Source organism: Podarcis vaucheri (assembly GCF_965113315.1).
Source record: "Podarcis vaucheri genome assembly, chromosome: 17".
In the NCBI taxonomy this organism is placed as follows: Eukaryota; Metazoa; Chordata; class Lepidosauria; order Squamata; family Lacertidae; genus Podarcis; species Podarcis vaucheri.
In genome coordinates this window covers 32,941,677-32,961,218 of record NC_138755.1, presented here as the reverse complement: position 1 = coordinate 32,961,218, position 19,542 = coordinate 32,941,677, and the positions used below count along the sequence as shown (strand labels likewise).

The window sequence follows — 19,542 nt, the reverse complement described above, 5'->3', positions numbered from 1 at the left end:
TGTTTGGAAGAGAGGTGAAGGTGGTATTATTGAGGCATCCTTCCCAGTGCTGTCTGCACCCATTTTGTTTACCTCATTGTTTCATCGGATTTGGTGAAAACCACCAATGCTCCAGTACAGTCATGCTCCAGTACAGGCAGAAGTTCAGGTACAAATCTCATTAAAGTCCAATGGAAGAGGTAGTGACAGTTGTTTAACCTTAGCCACCGTCAGTTCATGCACTCAGAACAAAGAGTATTTTATGTGTGTATTGCTCTCTCTCTCTATAAAAAATAAAAATCCCACAACTTCAGTTTTGCCAAAGGGCCATTGATTGGGAGGAAGGACAGAACCCAACCTTGCCCTGCCCCTTACAAATTGTCTGCTGCTGAGTCCCATCCCCACAAGTCTCACCCTCCTTGGTGGTACACTTAGGCCATCATGGAAGCTAGAGCAACAATTGAAACCACTTATTAAACACTTATTAGCATAATTTGTGATTCAGCTGCTGACAATGACTGAAGTCTACTTAACAGTGCAATCTCCATATCTACTCAGAAGTGAGTCCCATTCACTTGTGGGTTAGGGCTATTTACTCCCCAGGTAAGTGTGGGTCCCTCCTCCCCGATTTAGCTGTACCTTCTGTGCCACCCCCTTTGTGCCGCCCCCTTTATCCTGCTGCTCCAGTAAAATTTGACAGGATCATTAAAGCTAAAAGAAGCAAATGCTGTCAGGAGATGCCCCCATGTGTCTTGGGCAGGCAAGGTCTCCTCCGTTTGCTGTCTGTCTGGTCCAAATCTGGTTCAAAGATAAGGAATCAGAAAAAAGAGGACCAGGAGCCGTGAAGTTGCCCAGTGATAGCAGCACCTAGACATTCTCCTGATGTTTCCCTATAATGGTGAGATTGTATTGCAATTCTATTTAAATTTCAGCAATTATTTCTAAATTTGCAACTTATACATGTGAATTACCATCTGTAGATTTGTTCTCATTTTTTTTGCAGCGTATAACTAGCCACCCTACTCTTAAGTCATATGCAGAATGACCTGGCAATTCTTTATTCTGGAGGCTGCAAAGTACAGTTGGAGCTGCCATCCTCTCCCAAGACTTTTGGCCTTTAAAGCTCCTGTCCTCAAAATGAGCAGAGCTAAAATATTGAAAGTGAAATCTGATGTGTCCTGCATATTAGTCAAACCTGTGCTATATATGTAGATAGGAGAAGGGACCAACCTACTTTCTTGCAAATTTGAGTACACACAGCCTGTTATCTCTGCTTAAATCTTTCTTTTCATGATTAGAGTGCATTTCAGTTGGAAAGAGAATTCTAAGTGAGCTAAACCTAAAAACTGTTGTTTCTGCCAATCAAGATTCTACATCATGCAGTATCATGGGTCTAAAATGTATATAAAATACATTTTAGTTTTGACCTGTTAAATTGGCCTGTTCACCATAATTGAGATTTGGGCTAAGAATGGGAAAGCCCCATGAACCAATGGAAACAATAGTGAATGAATTATGTACTGTTTATATATATATGTAGTTCAATGTGCTGTTTGCTACAGAGAAAGGCAGGAGGCCCTGCAGGTCACTGGTTAGACTTTTGGGAAAGGGTCAGTTTCCATTCTCATGACCTTTGGAGGAATTCATTCTGTCCCCATATGGGCTGAAGGAGAATTTAAGAGTCTTAAAGAAATGAAGCCACTGGATTTCATGCAAGGACACTTGGCTCCATGTTGTAAATGTTTTTGTTCCCTTTCCTCCAAAGCAAAGACATTGCTGAAAGGATACAGAAAGTGTTGGAGAGTCCAGGGCCCTTCTTTGACCTCAAGTCGGACGGCTCTTCCAGTCCCAGCTCCCCAGAATTCCCCAACAGGAAGAACAAGTGAGTTGAGAACAAAAGAACGCTGGGAAGCCTTGTGTAAAGTGGGGGGGGGGACCTCCATCTTGCCATGTTATATTAACAGGAAAGAGAGGGTGATTGAGCCAATGTAGCATAATAAGAGTAGTGGACTAGGACTTTGGAAACCAGGGTTCAAACCCCCATTTGGCTATGAGGCTCACTGGGTGACTTTGGGCCAACTGCTGTCTCTCAGCCCAAGCTTCATTTTTAAATGTGTGTATTGAGCTCTAATGAACTAGAGGACCTGAGCAAGTCTGGGCAGGCTTTTAAGACTTCTCACAAAGTGAGGCTTTTGTCACAGAGGTTTATGAACTGTAATGCTGGGCTGGTGGCCCTTGAGATTTATGAGAGTGGTGATTTGGGGCTTGTGTGTTCCTCCAGCAGAACGCTCTCCGGTCAGACATCAGGGTATTGCGTGATGCAGCCCTTGTCCCGTTCCTCGTCGAACGTGAGCAGCTGTTGCAGCGGAGTAAGAGAAAATGAGACGTCGGAGGAGGAGGAGAACGAGGCGGTCAGTGTGGGGTCTTGGAAATCCCCTTTCCACTCAAGTAGTCCTCCTGTCCCAGCTGAGCAGCTGCAGCATCCTCTAAGGCCCATTCCCCATTTCTCTTGTGCAGGAGTTGATGTGTTCCCTTGAAGGTCCCCAAAAGCAGGAGTCCCTGACTCAGAGCGCATGGTTAGACGATAGTGTCTGCACACCCAGCAGTACCAGCTCACCAGGTAAAAACCAAACGAGTTCTTGCAGGTTCTAGGACAAGACTTGTTTGGGTGAACTAATGTGTCACCTTTGCATTATCATTGCTGCTGCAAATCCATCCCACATTGCACTGACAGCAAGTAGATGGGAACTTTCCCATGTTGATGTCCCTCATGGAGGAAGGATGATAGCACAAGAAGGACTCCTGTGCCTATTTGCATGAGAAGGACGTGGCTACAATTTTCCAAGTGAACCAAAGATTCACTATCCTTTTGAAAAAAAAACCCAGTTCTGACCAAGAAGCAGGAATCATTTGAGAATGACGGCTGTCTTTCCTTGCAGCTGGAAAGCAGTATCACACTTTCAGCTGCTGAAGAACTACCTGGTTTCTTTACAATATGCTAAAGCAAATCAAATACATCCTCTTTGCTTTCTCTTGATTCTACTACCTCCTGACACATCCTAGAGAGGTGGGGTCTGGCTAAAGGCATGAATAAAATGCAGCATCGACCAATGACCCAATGTGGTACATTCCTTTCTTACAGGGACCAGCCACATGCTTCTGGCAGTTTGAAGGCAATATGCCTCTCCTACTGGTGTTCTCCAACAACTGGTGTTTAGGGATACAATGGCTTTGCATCTGGAAGTTTCATTTAGCCCTCGTGACCAAGAACCATTAATGGACATGTTCTCCATTTCGAAACCACTTAAGGGCTGATGATGATACCTTTAAAACGTGCTACCACATTTGAACATATTTAAGTGTTGTTTGGTGGTTTATTCATTTTTTTAAAGCAGCATGGGGAGACCCCAATTTGGATCAGGACTCATAAAGGCACATTCTTTTCCCCTGAACATTTTTCAGGGTGGGTTACATTATAATCATGCCATGAAAAACCAGGAAAACAGGTATAATGGTTTAGGCAATTATAAAAACAAGTAAAACAATTCTAAACAAAAGCAGTGGATAATAGGTTGGATATTATGCTTGAAATTTATGTTCTAAGGCTAGGAGGGCTGAAAATGTAGAACAGTGTCTACTGAATATCTCTACAATGGTAAAACAGGGGCAACAATTTACCAGGGACAGGTATCGGAAAATGGCTGATGTCCCAAGTAAATTAGCAGTACTGTAGCATCCTGTATATAGTTTGCAGGAGCCTGAGTAAGAAAAAAGATGGGTCTGGTGCACCAGAAATAGCTTGATTTAACCTTTCTAAATAAAATGCTTAATTCCTTTCAGTAACTCAGCTGCTCCCTCCAAGCAGCGCTGCAGGCTCCATGGAGAAGGGGAAAGGCAGCAAAGTGGATGCTCATCGTTACAGTCCAGTATGTTCTTCTACTTTTCTTTTCCCCATGAGATTAAGGAGGCAGGGAGGTGATTTCATGGGTTCTTCGTATACTGGAAAGCAGGGGGGGGGGGTAAAGGGAAGAATGCTAAAGAAACTGCCACTTCCTTGTTCCACAGGCCTCCATTTTGTGCTGTGTGTGATGTCATCGCTGGAGGGGTGTCTCAGTGCATGCTGGGTAATTCTCAGGTAATCCACACCCTAGGGAGCCTCGGTGCCCTAGGGTAAGGGGACAAGGGCATGTGGGCAAAAGGTGATGGAAAGGAAGAGGGCTCTCTTGGTAACCCTCCACATTCCCTGATGGGAAAACAGGAGGCTGACTTTGTGGCTCTCCCCAGACACACAGGCGGCTCCTGTGTCTTCTCTTCCCAAACCCCTCACACCAATCTGAACTTCTTTCCCAAGACAACTGCTCTGTGCCCCCATCACAAACACACCTCCGCTGCATCTAGCAGGGTCTGCAAGTTTCTTGGCAAATTCCCCAAGATTCTTGTTTCCCACAATGCCCTTTCCCCCCAGCCCCATCCATCTCTCTGTGTTACTGCAGCTTTTTTTTATTTTTTTGCGCTCAGTCATCTCTGCTCACTGGCTAGCTTTGTGCTTCTGTCAATCTGTTTCCTGCCTCTGTCATCGATGGGGAGGTTCATCCTTCATTAGTTTGTCTTCAAGAAAGGGGGAGGGACTCCCAAGGACTCTGGGAGCTTTTCAAGGTAATCAGATGCCTTTTCCAGGGGGCGAGTTACTTTCCCCCCCGAACGGTACCTAATCGGACACAATTATATTCTGCCCAGGTTTGTTTCTGTGCAAACAGAACTCATTGGATGGTTACTAGTGCCCCACAGCTTTGATCGCCACAGAAGGTACCATAAGAAGCAAAAAACTCAGAATTGCACTGGTCTGATTCATATACCAATTTGTAGCTTTGTTCAGATCCAGTAAAGGCAACCTAACTAACTTGGCTGAATTTGTCACACAGGGGACGTGTCGGAGCATGCTTGCAAATTGTCCCAGTGGGACTTGGAAATACGTTGCGTTGAAATGCTTTTCACCTAATCAGCCTGGCGGATCTGAATATTGCCCTCTCAGCTGCATCCATATTATATTATGAGATTGCTTTTCATGGCTTAAGGGAAATAAAAAAATTCCGTAAAGCTTCCCATGAGATTTTGCTCATCCCTGGTTGTGTGTCTCCATATATGAACCTGGATTCTTTATGGAGATTGCTGGTAAAAGACAGGCCACCTGGTTCCCCAGCTGCTGTGCTGCCTGGTATAGTACCACTCCGCCTCTGGTCTTGGGAATGTACTTGCCCTTCGTTAGCATTCACAGATGGAACTGCTTCAATTTGTTAAGCTGTACCAAAGACTGAAGTGTAGGAAGAACGAAGTTGCTTTGGGGTCCCGTAATCACATCTGTCCCTTGAATCTACTCAGCTGTTATCAACTTTCCTGTCTGTGCTTGCAGGATTTGATGCCAAAGTGAGACTTCAACAGCAGCTCACCCAGATGTCCGGAGGACTTGGATGCTGGACTCCCCAAGAACGCCTGACCTGACCTTCCTGCTTCATTCAGTGACAGCTGCACCACAGGCAGTAAGGAAACCAACCACAAAAGTCCAAATCGTGGCATTCGCTCACCCACATGTGTCATCCTAGTTCAGCAACCTCGGGAGATCAGAAAGTCAAGAGGGGGGAACAGGGGTCTCCTGCCATAGTTTCAGAAACAAACAAGAGGAGAGAGATCTTTCTGTCTGTCCTCATAACTGCTAAAATTTAAAAACCCAAGATGTGCCCCACAGGGCCTTCTTAGGAAGGCCGTGTTTGTACCCATTCTTCTGAGCACAGGCTTTATAAAACTAAGGAATGAAAGCCCTTATCACTCTAAGGATGGCACCTGGTATGTAAGAGCACCTCAACTGCTTTATGCAGCGTAGGTATCTTGTGCCAAAGTGCACGGGTGTCTGATAGTGGGAGGGGTTTGTGTTCATCTCATCCTTCATGGGATTCAACAGTTCTTTGTTTGGTATCTCACTGTACAACAGTCCCTCCAACCACTCCATTCTCCCTTAAGTCTCTGTGCCATCAAGAACCTATAAATGTGAATTTGTGACCCTTGCTCCATGCTTGTTGTGTCTGTGGTGTCTGGGCTTGCAATAAAAGACTACTGTGACCAATATACTCTTACCTTTGTTGTGGTTTCTTAAGTGTCGCTGTCAAGAACTATTTGGGGTTAAAATAAGGGGTCTGGCCTGCACCACATTATCTTCTCGTGCCTTATTTTAGCAAAGACGAACAGGTAAAAACACTGTGTGACCTTAAGACAGGTCCACCCCACTGAAAGTGTGAAGCATGAGATCAGTTTAAATTCTTTGGTCTTGGGATGAAGTGCTACACACACTTTTGTCTGTTCTTTGATGCACAGTGACACTGATCTCAGCATCCAGATACAGGAGGAGTTCTTGTTAGTAAGCAAAGGTTGCAAATTGGGAGGAAACACATCCACCCAAAACCTGTGTGACCTGAAATCAGGGTGATTTCTTGTTCTTGTTTGTTTGTGAAGCACAACACCACAGCGATTCAGCTGTGGCACTCAAGCAGAGCATGTTCACCAAGCACAGAAGAAATCAGTTCCTGCAACTCACTGCTCTACTTGTAATAAGGCTCACTGTAGATGCTTTTCCCGGGAGAAGAGCGCTTCAATGCTGGAAATGCAACAGCACTTCTTTCCCTTCTCCACCCAAGTCTCTCACGTATCCTAATCTATGTATATTTATATTGTCTTGTTTAATTAAAGTACAGAGGTACCTCAGGTTACATATGCTTCAGGTTACACACACTTCAGGTTACACACTCCACTAACCCAGAAATAGTGCTTCAGGTTAAGAACTTTGCTTCAGGATGAGAACAGAAATCGTGCTCTGGCGGCACGGCGGCAGCGGGAGGCCTCATTAGCTAAAGTGGTGCTTCAAGTTAAGAACAGTTTCAGGTTAAGAACGGACCTCCGGAACGAATTAAGTACTTAACCCGAGGTACCACTGTACCAAACAGTTGTTTCAAGTTGTGTCTGAATGAAATCAAGATTCACTGATGGTGCGCGCACGTAGCGTATGAAAAAGGTTCTCAACTCCTCCTGGCATTTTTTGTTGGTAGTGGAGGTCATGACAGACCCTCTGATACTCCAAGAGTTGTTGGCAGTCAGAGTAGACACTACCAGACTACAGAGACGTAGTGCGTGTCAGTTTCCGATGTTTGTAACACATCTGAATTTCAGAAAAGAATCAAATGTTGCTATTATGCAACACTTCTGGGAATGGCGCAGGGGAGCTGTGCTGTTGTCCACAGCACTTTGAAGCCCTCTAATGACCAAGTTGGACAAGATACACCTCCAGCCCCTTTTATTATGCCATTACATATCCCCAACAAAGAGCAGTCTCTCATGAAGAGCAATACGCACCTCATTGACTCACACCATCTGTATCAATTTCTGCAACCAACTAACTATATTGCCGGAAACAGCCACCAAAACAAGCAACTAAAAGTGAAGCTTCTTTGTTAATGCGTATCTACATCTCCGGGATGCCAGCAACTCACACGGGTCAAATGTGATTGAGGTGCATTGCATGTTGATATCATCACTGTGTTGCCTTCTCTAGTATCAAAAATCGTGCTTATGGGGTTGCCTTCTGCCCATCAGCCCTCCTGCGTTCACCTTGTAGGAACAGATGCTCCCAAACCTTTGTGGCTTAGAAATCCCATTGTTCCTCTGTAACTCTCAGAGCTAAAGCTTAGAAGATGTGGGAACTGGTCCCAGCCATTTCTCTCCTGCAAAACAAGTCGGAATCAGAGAGCAAATTAGATTCAGAATGCAGAAGGGGGTCTTAAAGAAGCAACAAGTTAAGCCAACACACCAATTCAATAGCAGCAGTGGGAAAATGACATTAATTCCCTACTTCATCTGATGGGTTACTAGATTAAGGCAGTTTGTGTCACTACAACTGCCCCAGAAGGGGAGAAGGGGAGGGATCTAACTCTTCATAGGGCTAGCAGAGTGATGCCTAAGCTATGCAAATTCAACCTGAAGGCAGATGCTTACAAAACTGAATACTCCTCCATCAATAATTCCCAGCACAGTGAAAATTAGGTTAGGCAAGAACTCTTCTGTCAGCCACAAAAAGATTAAATGAAGGAGCATTCAGTCATGCAAAAGATACCACATTTGTGTCGGGGGGCTCCTGAATAACCTGAGAATCTCTAGACAGAGTGAACGGCATGGACTGGAATATTCAGTATACAGCCTGAGGTATTTAAAGTTGTTGAGGTTTTTTAAGTACCTGCAAGTGGCCAGGACTTTCCCTTTGGCACGTTAGTCCAAACTGGAACATGAAAGACCATTAAATGATAGGCAACAGCATTAAAAGCACTCACCCAAGAGATGTCCCAGCAGCTCTAAACGATCCGAACCGAAGAGAAGGTGAGGCTCTTCATTAACGTGAGCGACAAAACATGGCAGCCCAAATGCCTGAAGGAAGACATACGACACAAGAGTCGCAAAGGGGGCACTGCTTCATCTACACACTTTGATGCAATGTACATGAACCTGCGAAGCTCAAACGGGTTCAAGTTGCCTTCTGTGTTTGGTGGCCGCAGATTTAACTTACACTTCGGTTCTTAAGAAAGATGGAATATATATCGGAGCTTGAACACTGGGAAGTGAATGTGGTCACTTCCGTTCTGTTAGGTTGTCTGAAAGTAGCTTAAAAGCCTGATGGCTCACCAGGACACACAGATCCAGGAATTTTATACTGAATCAGTATATTGGTACATCTCGCTAAGTACTTGCTGAGTACAGTGGTACCTCGGGTTAAGTACTTAATTCGTTCTAGAGGTCCATAGGTAAAGGTAAAGGTACCCCTGCCCGTACGGGCCAGTCTTGCCAGACTAGGGTTGTGCGCTCATCTCACTCTATAGGCCGGGAGCCGGCGCCATCCGCAGACACTTCCGGGTCACATGGCCAGTGTGACATCGCTGCTCTGGCGAGCCAGCGCAGCACATGGAACGCCGTTTACCTTCCCGCTGGTAAGCGATCCCTATTTATCTACTTGCACCCGGGGGTGCTTTCGAACTGCTAGGTTGGCAGGCGCTGGGACCGAACGACGGGAGCGCACCCCGCCGCGGGGATTCGAACCGCTGACCATGCGATCGGCAAGTCCTAGGCGCTGAGGTTTTACCCACAGCGCCACCCGCATCCCTGAAACTGTTCTTAACCTGAAGCACCACTTTAGCTAATGGGACCTCCTGCTGCTGCCGCGCCGCCGGAGCACAATTTCTGTTCTCATCCTGAAGCAAAGTTCTTAACCTGAAGCACTATTTCTAGGTTAGTGGAGTCTGTAACCTGAAGCGTATGTAACCCGAGGTACCACTGTACTGTCTTCACTGACTGCCAGCAGCTCTCCAAGATTTCTGACCAGCCCTACCTGGCTTCAGGGAATCCAGTCCCTTCCATGGTGGGCAGCCAAGAATTAGATACACAAGAGGAGTTCTTACCAAATCTTTTATTCGATATTCACAGCTTTGAAAAGTGCCTCTCCATTGCTCCAAGTAAAGCCCCACTGCCTGCGTCTCTCCTATTACATGTCATCCCTATGTTGGCAGATCTGTGCTTTCTGTTCTCCTACTTTCCATGCCCACCAGGTTCTGGGAGAAGGGGGGTCTGGAATGCTTTCTAAAGACACTGAGTTTGTCAGCTGTCTCTTCCCTGGTGCTGCTCCCCTCCCAATATTTCCCAGCTTCTCCCCTCTGCAGCCTCTGAACTATGACCTTCTGCAAACCAGTGTTGTAAATCTATACTGTCTCCTTCTTCTCTCAGAAGGACTCCAATGATGTTTGAACCTGCGACCTTCTGCATCCAAAGCATATGGCCCGTTTCCCTATTGTTTGGACATCCAGGCACTTGATTCCTCAGGGTAACCCTTCAGGAAAAAGGGGCAGGGGGTGGAAGATGCACAGCTGCTGATAAAGTATTTGCAAGGAAGAGGAACCTGCAGAGCTCAAGACATGCTGATCACTGACCCTACTGGCTGGCGCGGAGGGGAGTTGGGGAGTCCAGCAGTATCAGCAGGTCCACAGCTTCCCCCGCCCTGGCCTGATGCGATGCCAGTGTCTCACCCCATATTTTAGTGCTTCATCTGTTGTAGCTTTCAGGCGATTCTTCACCTCTGGTGAGGAACTCATTTCCAGGAGTTTCCGAGCTCGGTCCGAGGACAACCCTGCTCTCTCTGCAGCCTGAAAAGAGACAGATGGAGAAAAGCAGGTGCCGCAGTCGCTATAGCCAACGTTAATTGGATAACGCTTTAAAAGGTCTTCGGTACTGACACAGGAATTTAACCGGCATGGAGTATTTTAAAGGAGAGCACAGCAAAAACAAAAAATGAATTTGCTTTGCTGAGAAGCAGGTGCAACCAGCAGGCAGGGGAAGTGCTGGTTTTGCAATCTAGCCAGGTTAGATGCGCACACATGAAATGACTTGTTCCCAGATTGTCAGCATTAAGCTAGGCTAAATTCTGACCATATGGCCCACACAGCTGAGCATTGCCTCCCTGGACAGGAAATGGCTCTGCAGAGTGCTGGGCAGAGATCTTTGCCAGGCCTGCTTGGCTGAGGCTGCCAGAGACTCACCATGGGGCTTTCAGTACACAAAGCACACAGCCTACCACTTAACCACAGATCCTTCCTATACATGCTAAAGAACACAAAACACTGCAAGAGAAATAGGGTGCAGGTCACGTAGCAGGATGTTCTGAATATGTGGGCGCAGAGAATTTTCACCAGGGAGTGCAGAAAGCAGTCTAAAGCTACACTGAATTGCTTTCATTGAAGTCAGCCCCCCCCTTAAAAAAGGGGGACAACACCAAGAAAGCCATGCTAGGAGGAAAATAGGTAAAGGTAAAGGGACCCCTGACCATTAGGTCCAGTCGTGACCGACTCTGGGGTTGCAGAGCTCATCTCACTTTATTGGCAGAGGGAGCCAGCGTACAGCTTCCGGGTCATGTGGCCAGCATGACTAAGCTGCTTCTGGCAAACCAGAGCAGCACATGGAAACGCCGTTTACCTTCCCGCTGGAGCAGTACCTATTTATCTACTTGCACTTTGACATGCTTTCAAACTGCTAGGTGGGCAGAAGCAGGGACCGAGCAACGGGAGCTCACCCCGTCATGGGGATGTGAACTGCCGACCTTCTGATCAGCAAGTCCTAGGCTCTGTGGTTTAACCCACAGCGCCACCCGCGTGCCAGGTGGAAAATAAAATCACGCAAATCCTCTTCTGCAGATTTTCTGTCTGACTAGCTAGAACAACAAAGCTAATCATTGTGCACTGCAAGGTTACCTGAAAAGCTCTTCCTGCAGGTCCACAATTATGAAGTCTGAGTATAAACTTCTGTCGCAACAGAAGAATGATCACCCAGCAGATCTCCACAGGCCAGTCTACAGCACCTAGACCAATTCATCAACCTCAGGTCCCCAAATGCTATTGGACTGCAACTTCCATCATCCCTGACTATTGACCAAATGGACTATGGATGATAGGAGGCTGCAGTCTAACAGCATCAGGAGATGCAAGGATGAAAAGCGCTCATCTAGACCAGGGTGTGTCACAAACAGGAGTACAGGCAGTGCTGCAGAACCGAAAGAGAAAGAAACTTACTGCCAAGATGCTCTCTGGCTGGCTTATGTCTTCATCCTGAAGAGACAAGGAGTAAGGCAACCATTTACAAATCTTTCATAGACAAGAGACTGACTGTGCAAGGGAGAGTGAAGATATCAAAAATAATTAATTTCCTTCTGCTACAAGGAACAAAGGCCCAAGAGACACTCACAGACAAGCGTGCCATGTCACTCACTTTAATCAGAAGTGTAGAACCTGTGGCACTTTGTGAACTACCAACTTCCTTCACCCCTTGGCCAACGGGAAGACTCCATGTTATGCGTCCTTGATCCTAACGGAGATGGGTGCCAAGGAACAGAAGTTCACTTCACCAAAGCTATAGCTACAATGATCACACTGAAGTGAAGGGGGACAGGAATGGCGTATGGCTTGGAATTTTGAGGAGCAGTAGCCGTGTCAACTGCAAGCAAGTAAAACTCTTCCTGCTTTGCTGAAGGGAGAAGAGACATGCTGGACCATCCCTGGAGGATGGGTTTTTATTTGTTTGTTTGCTAATTAGTGGTCAGAGAATTGCTGTGTTTATTATTTGAGCATTGCTAATAATGTTTGCTATTATTTATATGGCTGGTATGTTCTTTTTGTTTTTCCATAAATCTTTTGTTATATGAAATATGAGTGTATAATATGACACACACACACACTTCCCCCCAATGGTATTATGTATTGTATATTTTTGTTTGCTGCAAGTCGCTTGGAGACCTTCAGGTGACAAGTGACTAGTAAGTTTAATGAATAATAATAATAATAAATGAAATGATTTCTATGGAGAGACCCTGCAAGTTATATTTGCCCCTTGTTTTTTCATTCCACCCAGACCTATACAACTTTGTTGGTCCCATCAAAGAGGAACAGAGTCCATCAGTCCTGGGCTGTGGCTCCTAAGCGCTATAATACAGCCTTGGGAAACAGTAAAAAGAGAAGATTTAAGGACCCCATGGAGAGCCACCACAGTGTGCTGCATCGGATTTGGGGGGGTTGAAAACTGTGCAAAACCTGGCCCAGGGCATTTCAACTATCTTGCCTAAGCATCCTGGATAAAAAGTAATTACTTTTTATATTTAACTTTTTTACTGCGTTTTCAAACACACTGATACAATGAGAAGTAGCGTGACGTTCCTTACAGGGGACAGGGTAGAGAAACAGCTGAAACACACAAGAATATAGAAGTATACGGAGGGATTCTGGGCCCTGTTATTTTAATCAAAACCATACATTTTGATAAACATGGGGGGGTCAGGGGCGGGGATGCCCTGCTTTATTTGTGCAATTGATAAATGGAAGAAATAATCGCGACAGGCACAGAACCACCTGGAGAGACGTACGAGTACAACCATACTCACGCGGGACCACAGACGCATCCAAAGTTCTCTAGACACAGGCTCCAAAAACTGCGGCTCTGCCATATCCACGGCTGTGACAAAGCGCATGGCTTTCAGACTGCCTGCATTTGGGCACAAAAAGGACCAGAGTGAGCGTAAATGTTAAGAGGGGAGGAATCCATTGCTACAAAATACAAAAAAAGAAGAAAAATAAATAAAGTGCCCTGCCCGTTGTCAAAGAAGAAGAGGCCAACCCCCACATTAAAGAAACCCTTATTAGGAAGGTTGGCTTGCATAAAAATTGTGCACTTGCTGAGAGAGTCCTATTTTTGTGGGGCAGTTTCATACGGACTCGGAGCTGCCACGGACTCATTGTGCAACGCTTCTCAGTTCTTCTCCATTATCTCCATATATCCCCACCAAACACCTCCCTCTGCTTACCCTTCTCAAGAACACTCCCTAGGAAATCCTTTACGAGATGCAGTGGCACCTGGTAGAATTTTGCCATTCGCAGGAGGTCCTTTGTCATGTACTCTCCTTTCTTCGGCACCATTGCTGGGGGTCTGTTACCTGTTGCGGAGAATAAGGAGATTTCAGAGACAGAGGCTACTATATCCTACAACCTCTCATCCTTACAGCGTCATCATCATCATGGGACGCGGGTGGCGCTGTGGTCTAAACCACTGAGCCTCTTGGGCTTGCCCATCAGAAGGTCGGCGGTTCGAATCCCCATGAAGGAATGAGTTCCCGTTGCTCTGTCCCAGCTCCTGCCAACCTAGCAGTTCGAAAGGACACCAGTGCAAGGAGATAAATAGGTCCCACTGCAGTGGGAAAGTAAATGGTGTTTCCGTGCACTCTGGTTTCCGTCACAGTGTCCATTGAGCCAGAAGCGGTTTAGTCATGCTGGCCACATGATCTGGAAAGCTGCCTGTGGACAAAGGCTGGCTGCCTCGGCCTGAAAGCGAGATGAGCGCGCACAACCCCATAGTCACTTAATTGGATATATAAGGGGTGTGACCCAAGGTGTCCTGCGTCCACACTGCATAAGACTGTCTACACCAAAAACCAGCACCATAAACGTAGCCCAGTACCTAACTGGCAACTAGTGCCCTTCTTTCAACAGTGGATACATTACTCCTGCGAGTAGCCAAACAATGGCATTTTGCATCACCTTCCAGATAGACCTCAAGGGTAGTCCCACATACAGTGCATTGCAGTAATCTAGCCTGGAGGTTACCAGTGCATGGGCAACAGCAACCAGGTTCTCCCAGCCCAGAAACAGCCATAGCTATATCAACAGCCCGAGGTTGTTGTTTCGTCTTCCTTAAATGAACTTCATCAAAATTAGCCTTCACAACCACTAAGTGCAGGATCTGTAATACATGACGCAGCTACAGATCCCCTGATAATATAGAAAGCAAGCAATGAAAACAAAACAAAGATGAAAGCAACACTTGCTTGGGGAAGAAACCTAATTTTACAGGCCTTGTTGACTTGGGAAATGGTAGTTTGATTTTCCCAGGGCAAGACTGCATCTAAGGGGGGTATGCAAGAAAGAGACCAATATGGAATGTAGTTCTCGTCTACATATTTTATATACCGTATTTTTCACTCCATAAGACGCACTTTTTCCCTCCTAAAAAGTAAGGGGAAATGTGTGTGCGTCTTATGGAGCGAATGCAGGGGGGGGGGAGGCAGGCAGGAAAAGCCCCCAAGAGCACACAAGCTCCACGCGGCTCTTGCAGGCTTTTCTCCAGGAAGGAGAAGGGACTGACACTGCCAGTCAGTCCCTTCTCCCTCCTCATAGAAAAGTCCACAGGAGCCGCGCGCTCCTTAAAGGGTGCGCGGCTCCTGTGGGCTTTTGCGGGAGGTGGGGGTATTGCCATAGCCACGCGCAGTCCCTCTGGCCGGGAGAGGCTGCGCACGGCTATGGCTTCTTTAGCCGCGCGCAGCCTCTCCCGGCTGGAGAGGTTGCGCGTGGCTAAAGAGGAGGCCAAGACAGCGAGTGGGATGGATCCCACTCGCTGTCTTGGCTTCTTTGCTCTTTGGGGCTGGGAGGGGGGGGGCAGAAGCTCTGGGAGAAGCGGACAGGATTTTTTTTCTTGATTTCCCCCTCTAAAAACTAGGTGCGCCTTATAGTCCGGTGCGCCTTATGGAGCGAAAAATACAGTACATTTCAGTTGAACTCAGTTCTGTTAATCAGCACTTACCAGTCGAGTGCATTATGCCTCCAAGGAAAACAGGTCGGAAGCGCAGCTCCATGTTCCAGATGAGACGGTAGCGGCAGAGAGCCTACATCAGTGAGGAAAGTTGATTGATGATCAGCAGCAGCTCAAAACTCACATGCGAGGAGAGACAGAGAGAGACGGACAGAGGCAGAGAAATAAAGCTATCGAGAGCCAGCAGGCAGGTTAAAGAAGGCAACTTTTGCAAGGCAGATTCAAAACAGCATCTGTGTTAGTCTGCAAGAGGGTAAAACAGACAGGTTGCAGGTGGTACTTCAGAAACAGGCTCACCATGGTATGAACTTTTGCAGGGAATAAACTACTTCATCAGATGCAAGATTAAGAATGTATCATGAATAGACAGCTGGGTTGGGGGAAGCCCAAAGATAAAATCAAGTTAATGCCAGAAAACAAGAGGAATGCAAAGACACAGGTTAGCGAGAGTTCTAAACACGAATCTGCAATCTGAACAGTAAGGTAAAGGTAAAGGGACCCCTGACCATAAGGTCCAGTCGTGACTGACTCTGGGGTTGCGGCGCTCAGCTCGCTTTATTGGCCGAGGGAGCCGGCATACAGCTTCCGGGTCATGTGGCCAGCATGACTAAGCCGCTTCTGGCGAACCAGAGCAGTGCACGGAAACACCGTTTACCTTCCCGCCAGAGCGGTACCTATTTATCTACTTGCACTTTGACATGCTTTCGAACTGCTAGGTTGGCAGGAGCAGGGACCGAGTAACAAGAGCTCACCCCGTTGCGGGGATTCGAACCGCCGACCTTCTGATCAGCAAGTCCTAGGCTCTGTGGTTTAACCCACAGCGCTACCCGCGTCCCTAATCTGAACAGTAGCCTTGACTATTTGTGCAAACTACGGAGGAATCTCAATTGGGCTGGGGCAAGAGCTGGAAAAAATGAGAAGGCGGCCATCTAGCCTTGTCAAATAAATGGCAGGATCAACCAACTCCTGTATTCCTCTGGTGATTAATCATCTAGCCCATGTTGGAAGGGACAAACACCTGCCCAAACTTCTTGCATCATTGGCACATGCCACTCTACAAGTTTCTAAAGCCTAATGTTAGCTATGAACGTCATTTCTAAACTTTAAAATTTCTATGCTTAAGGCAAAGGTGACCCCCTTCTGCATTCAGGATGAATGCTCTATGGGCAGATTGGTTGGAAGCGACCTCTGTACAGCTTGGCAAACTATTTGGTTCAATTCCTAATGAACACCCACAATTGGCACATGGAAGAGATAATTAACAGTTGGAAAGTTGCAACACTTTCAGCAGCAGCAGTAAACAAGGCAAAGTTCAGACAAAGGTATTTATACTGTACAAAGGTACCGGGTATTTGGGAAGCTGAGATCCCTCTGGGTATTTGAAAAAGCTGCCAGAGCTGCTTCCACTTCAGAGTCATTTCCTTTATTTTATTTATAAAATGCACTTACAATTACCATCCTTTGCTCACTCAATTTTATGCAGCAGTCAGATGGCAGCATTATCACAATAACTGTTGGGTAAGACCAGGGGTCAGCAAACTTTTTCAGCAGGGGGCCGGTCCACCGTCCCTCAGATCTTGTTGGGGGCCAGACTATATTTTTTGGGGGGAAATGAACGAATTCCTGTGCCCCACAAGTAACCCAGAGATGCATTTTAAATAAAAGCACACGACTACTCATGTAAAAACACACTGATTCCCAGACTGTCCACAGGCCAGATTTTGAAGGCAATTGGGCCAGATCCAGCCCCTGGGCCTAGTTTGCCTACCCTTGGGTAAGACTCTCCCCTAAAAAAAGCTCATCAACTCTGGGCAATGACAATGGGTAGATCACTGCCAGTTTTATTATATTGGCAGTAGATCGCAGTCTCTAAAGAGTTGGACATGCCTTCTAGTCCAACCCCCTGCAATGCAGAAATCTGCAGCTGCCCCATACAGGATCGAACCTGCAACCTTGGCATTATCAGCACCAGGCTGTAACCAGCTGAGCTACCTTTGCACCTGGTTCCTGTGCAAGGCGGCAGTACTTGGAAGGGTGCTCCCGGGTGAAAGCCCTGCGTGGAATTGCAGCCTCGGATTGCCAGTGGGTGCAGTTTTAGATTTAACGGGTTGTTCTTCCAGAAGACAATATTGTAACCCAAACACCTGTTGGCCTCACTCTGCGTTTCGCAGCCCTCCCTGCTTCCCACGCGCAGCAGCCGACGCGGGGACTAAATGCGTTAACAGCCCGGGGCGCGTCACGAGCGCTCAGGGGCGACCGGGCGATCTCTTATTTAACTACCGCGATCGACCGGAAGCACACCGGCGATCCACTTGTCGATCGCAGGTCAACCAGGACACTTCCGACTTTGCAGTTCTACTTTTCGTGACCCTCCTAAGTACGGAAGGAAAACCGACGGGACCCACGGAGAGTGGCCATCTGAGCAAAACAAAGTTGCGCCGGAGTTCTTGGCGAGGGGTGCAAGGGCGGCTGTCCCAGCAGGGTGCTGCGATCTGGGGGGAGAGGGGGAAGACTGTCCCGGTCCCCCCTCCAGGCCCCCTTCTTCCACCGCTGTTACCTCGAATCCCAGCCAGGAATACGGAGACAGCACGTCGTAGAAACACTCCACCAGTTTCTTGCTGCTGCTGCTGCTGCTGCTGCTGCGCAAACCTTGCCGCGCTGCCGCCGCCATAGCCCTCCCTGGGCTGCCGGCTGAGCCGGAGAGGAGAGGACGGGGCGCTCGCGCGAGGAAGGCCAGCATGAGATGGGGAAACGGGGGCTGCACCTCGACAGAAAAGCACCTCCTCGCTCGGGACGGTCCAAGGCCTCCGGGCTCCGCCTTCCTTTGGCTCAAGGGCCGAATCACATGAGGCAGAGGGAGGGAGACTGCTCGCTGCCGGCCCCCAGCGGCAACCACGCGCTCAAGTCCTATTTCCATTTTTTCCTTTAAAAATATGCCGTTTTAAACATTGGTCCCACCGTTAAGGAGAATCATGTATGATGGACCAGCTAATAATTCCTTCGTTCGTTTTATTCGTATGCCACTTTTTGCACAAAATCAACAACAAAGATGGACTTACTGAAGAATATTGTTGCTCCTGGCAACCCTGAGAATTCTGGATGAAATTCATATTTTTAAGCTGCTTCTAGAATGCTTTTATCGGTCGAGAAATGACAAGAAATTACTATCTTCACTTGCACTACTCTCAGCTGAGCATCAGCTTTTACAAAAGAAAGAAAGCAAGCTGAAGGTTTTGTTAACAAACAAAAGGAAGACCACAATGTTGATGCTTGATTCTTATCTACTTTAGGACATACTATATCCGTAATTTGTTTGCTGAGTAAAATCGAGTTAACAGCTAAACAGTAATAATTTAATTGACTTGAATATTTACATAGACCCCAAATGTTTTTGTTTTGGACTAATTGCAGTTTCCAAATGCTCTTCAAAGGCAGTACTGTATATAATCTGAAAGTAACCAGTTTATAGATCAGTATTCCCTGCTCTCTTGGTCCAGAGAGGGTCACAGACACTTCCAACGCAAAGATGGATCCACAATCAACTCTGTAGATTGCGATTGTGTCCCTTCAGAGAAGTGGACCACCACAAACCCATGTAGATGAACCACCCACCAAAAGGACTAATCTGCATTCTATTTTAGTTTACTGGACCTCATCCACTTCATAGCACACCCAGACACTGGTTTACCCAATGTGTCTCACCTGAATTGGATGAAATGGAGTTGGGTATCATTTGCATATCGATGACACTTTGCTACAAACTCCCAGGTGACCTCAGTTAGCAGTTTTATACAGCTCCGAGTGGCCCTCTAGGCATTGTAGCATTCCAATTCCCTTCAATCCCAGTCAGCATTGCCAAAAGTCAGGAATGTGGGTTTGGGAAGTGTTTGGAGTTTGGCAACACCTGGATAGCTAGAGGTTTCTCAGCCCTGAAAAACCAATGGGGGGACGAGATGGAATCCCATAGCCCAGATCCCATGGAATTTAGCAGTAGTCCCCCCTCCACCACAGCTGGCTTGATAATGAGCTACACCAAGACAAGCCAGGCAGGTGGCAATGCAGACTGCCAGAGCTACCATGCATCCCAGTTTTCTCCAGCCAGCTGATCAGCAGATCTATTCTCCCGCTTGTCCATAGAATCATAGAATCATAGAGTTGGAATAGACCACAAGGGCCATCGAGTCCAACCCCCTGCCAAGCAGGAAACACCATCAGAGCACTCCTGACATATGGTTGTCAAGCCTCTGCTTAAAGACCTCCAAAGTAGGAGACTCCACCACACTCCTTGGCAGCAAATTCCACTGTCGAACAGCTCTTACTGTCAGGAAGTTCTTCCTAATGTTTAGGTGGAATCTTCTT

The 19,542-nt window shown here is 47.0% G+C and overlaps 2 protein-coding genes across 9 annotated transcripts in view; one reads left to right on the top strand and one right to left on the bottom strand.

Annotated features, from left to right (window-relative positions):
- The window catches only part of LOC309521815 (rap1 GTPase-activating protein 1-like), a 54,877-nt gene extending 48,778 nt beyond the window's left edge, over nucleotides 1-6,099 (top strand). For 2 of the 8 annotated variants that reach the window (XM_082204766.1, XM_082204767.1), the window contains 5 exons: nucleotides 1,745-1,861; nucleotides 2,261-2,390; nucleotides 2,497-2,599; nucleotides 3,820-4,114; nucleotides 5,390-6,099. In XM_082204766.1, coding sequence (XP_082060892.1) covers nucleotides 1,745-1,861; nucleotides 2,261-2,390; nucleotides 2,497-2,599; nucleotides 3,820-4,114; nucleotides 5,390-5,396 — 652 coding nt within the window. In that variant the 3' untranslated portion in view covers nucleotides 5,397-6,099. Of the gene's footprint in view, nucleotides 1-1,744; nucleotides 1,862-2,260; nucleotides 2,391-2,496; nucleotides 2,600-3,819 lie in introns of all 8 variants that reach the window. The other 6 variants (XM_082204769.1, XM_082204768.1, XM_082204765.1 and 3 more) reach the window with 6 other exon arrangements.
- A 1,301-nt stretch (nucleotides 6,100-7,400) lies between these two features.
- On the bottom strand, nucleotides 7,401-18,115 carry GSTK1 (glutathione S-transferase kappa 1). Its single transcript, XM_082205148.1, has 8 exons — nucleotides 17,741-18,115; nucleotides 15,175-15,256; nucleotides 13,406-13,534; nucleotides 12,986-13,086; nucleotides 11,625-11,660; nucleotides 10,089-10,205; nucleotides 8,349-8,442; nucleotides 7,401-7,745 (listed from the first exon to the last, which is right to left on the bottom strand). The coding sequence occupies exons 1-8, from the start codon at nucleotides 18,098-18,100 to the stop codon at nucleotides 7,702-7,704; spliced, it is 963 nt and encodes a 320-aa protein (XP_082061274.1). The 5' UTR covers nucleotides 18,101-18,115; the 3' UTR covers nucleotides 7,401-7,701.
- Nucleotides 18,116-19,542: the final 1,427 nt, after the last annotated feature.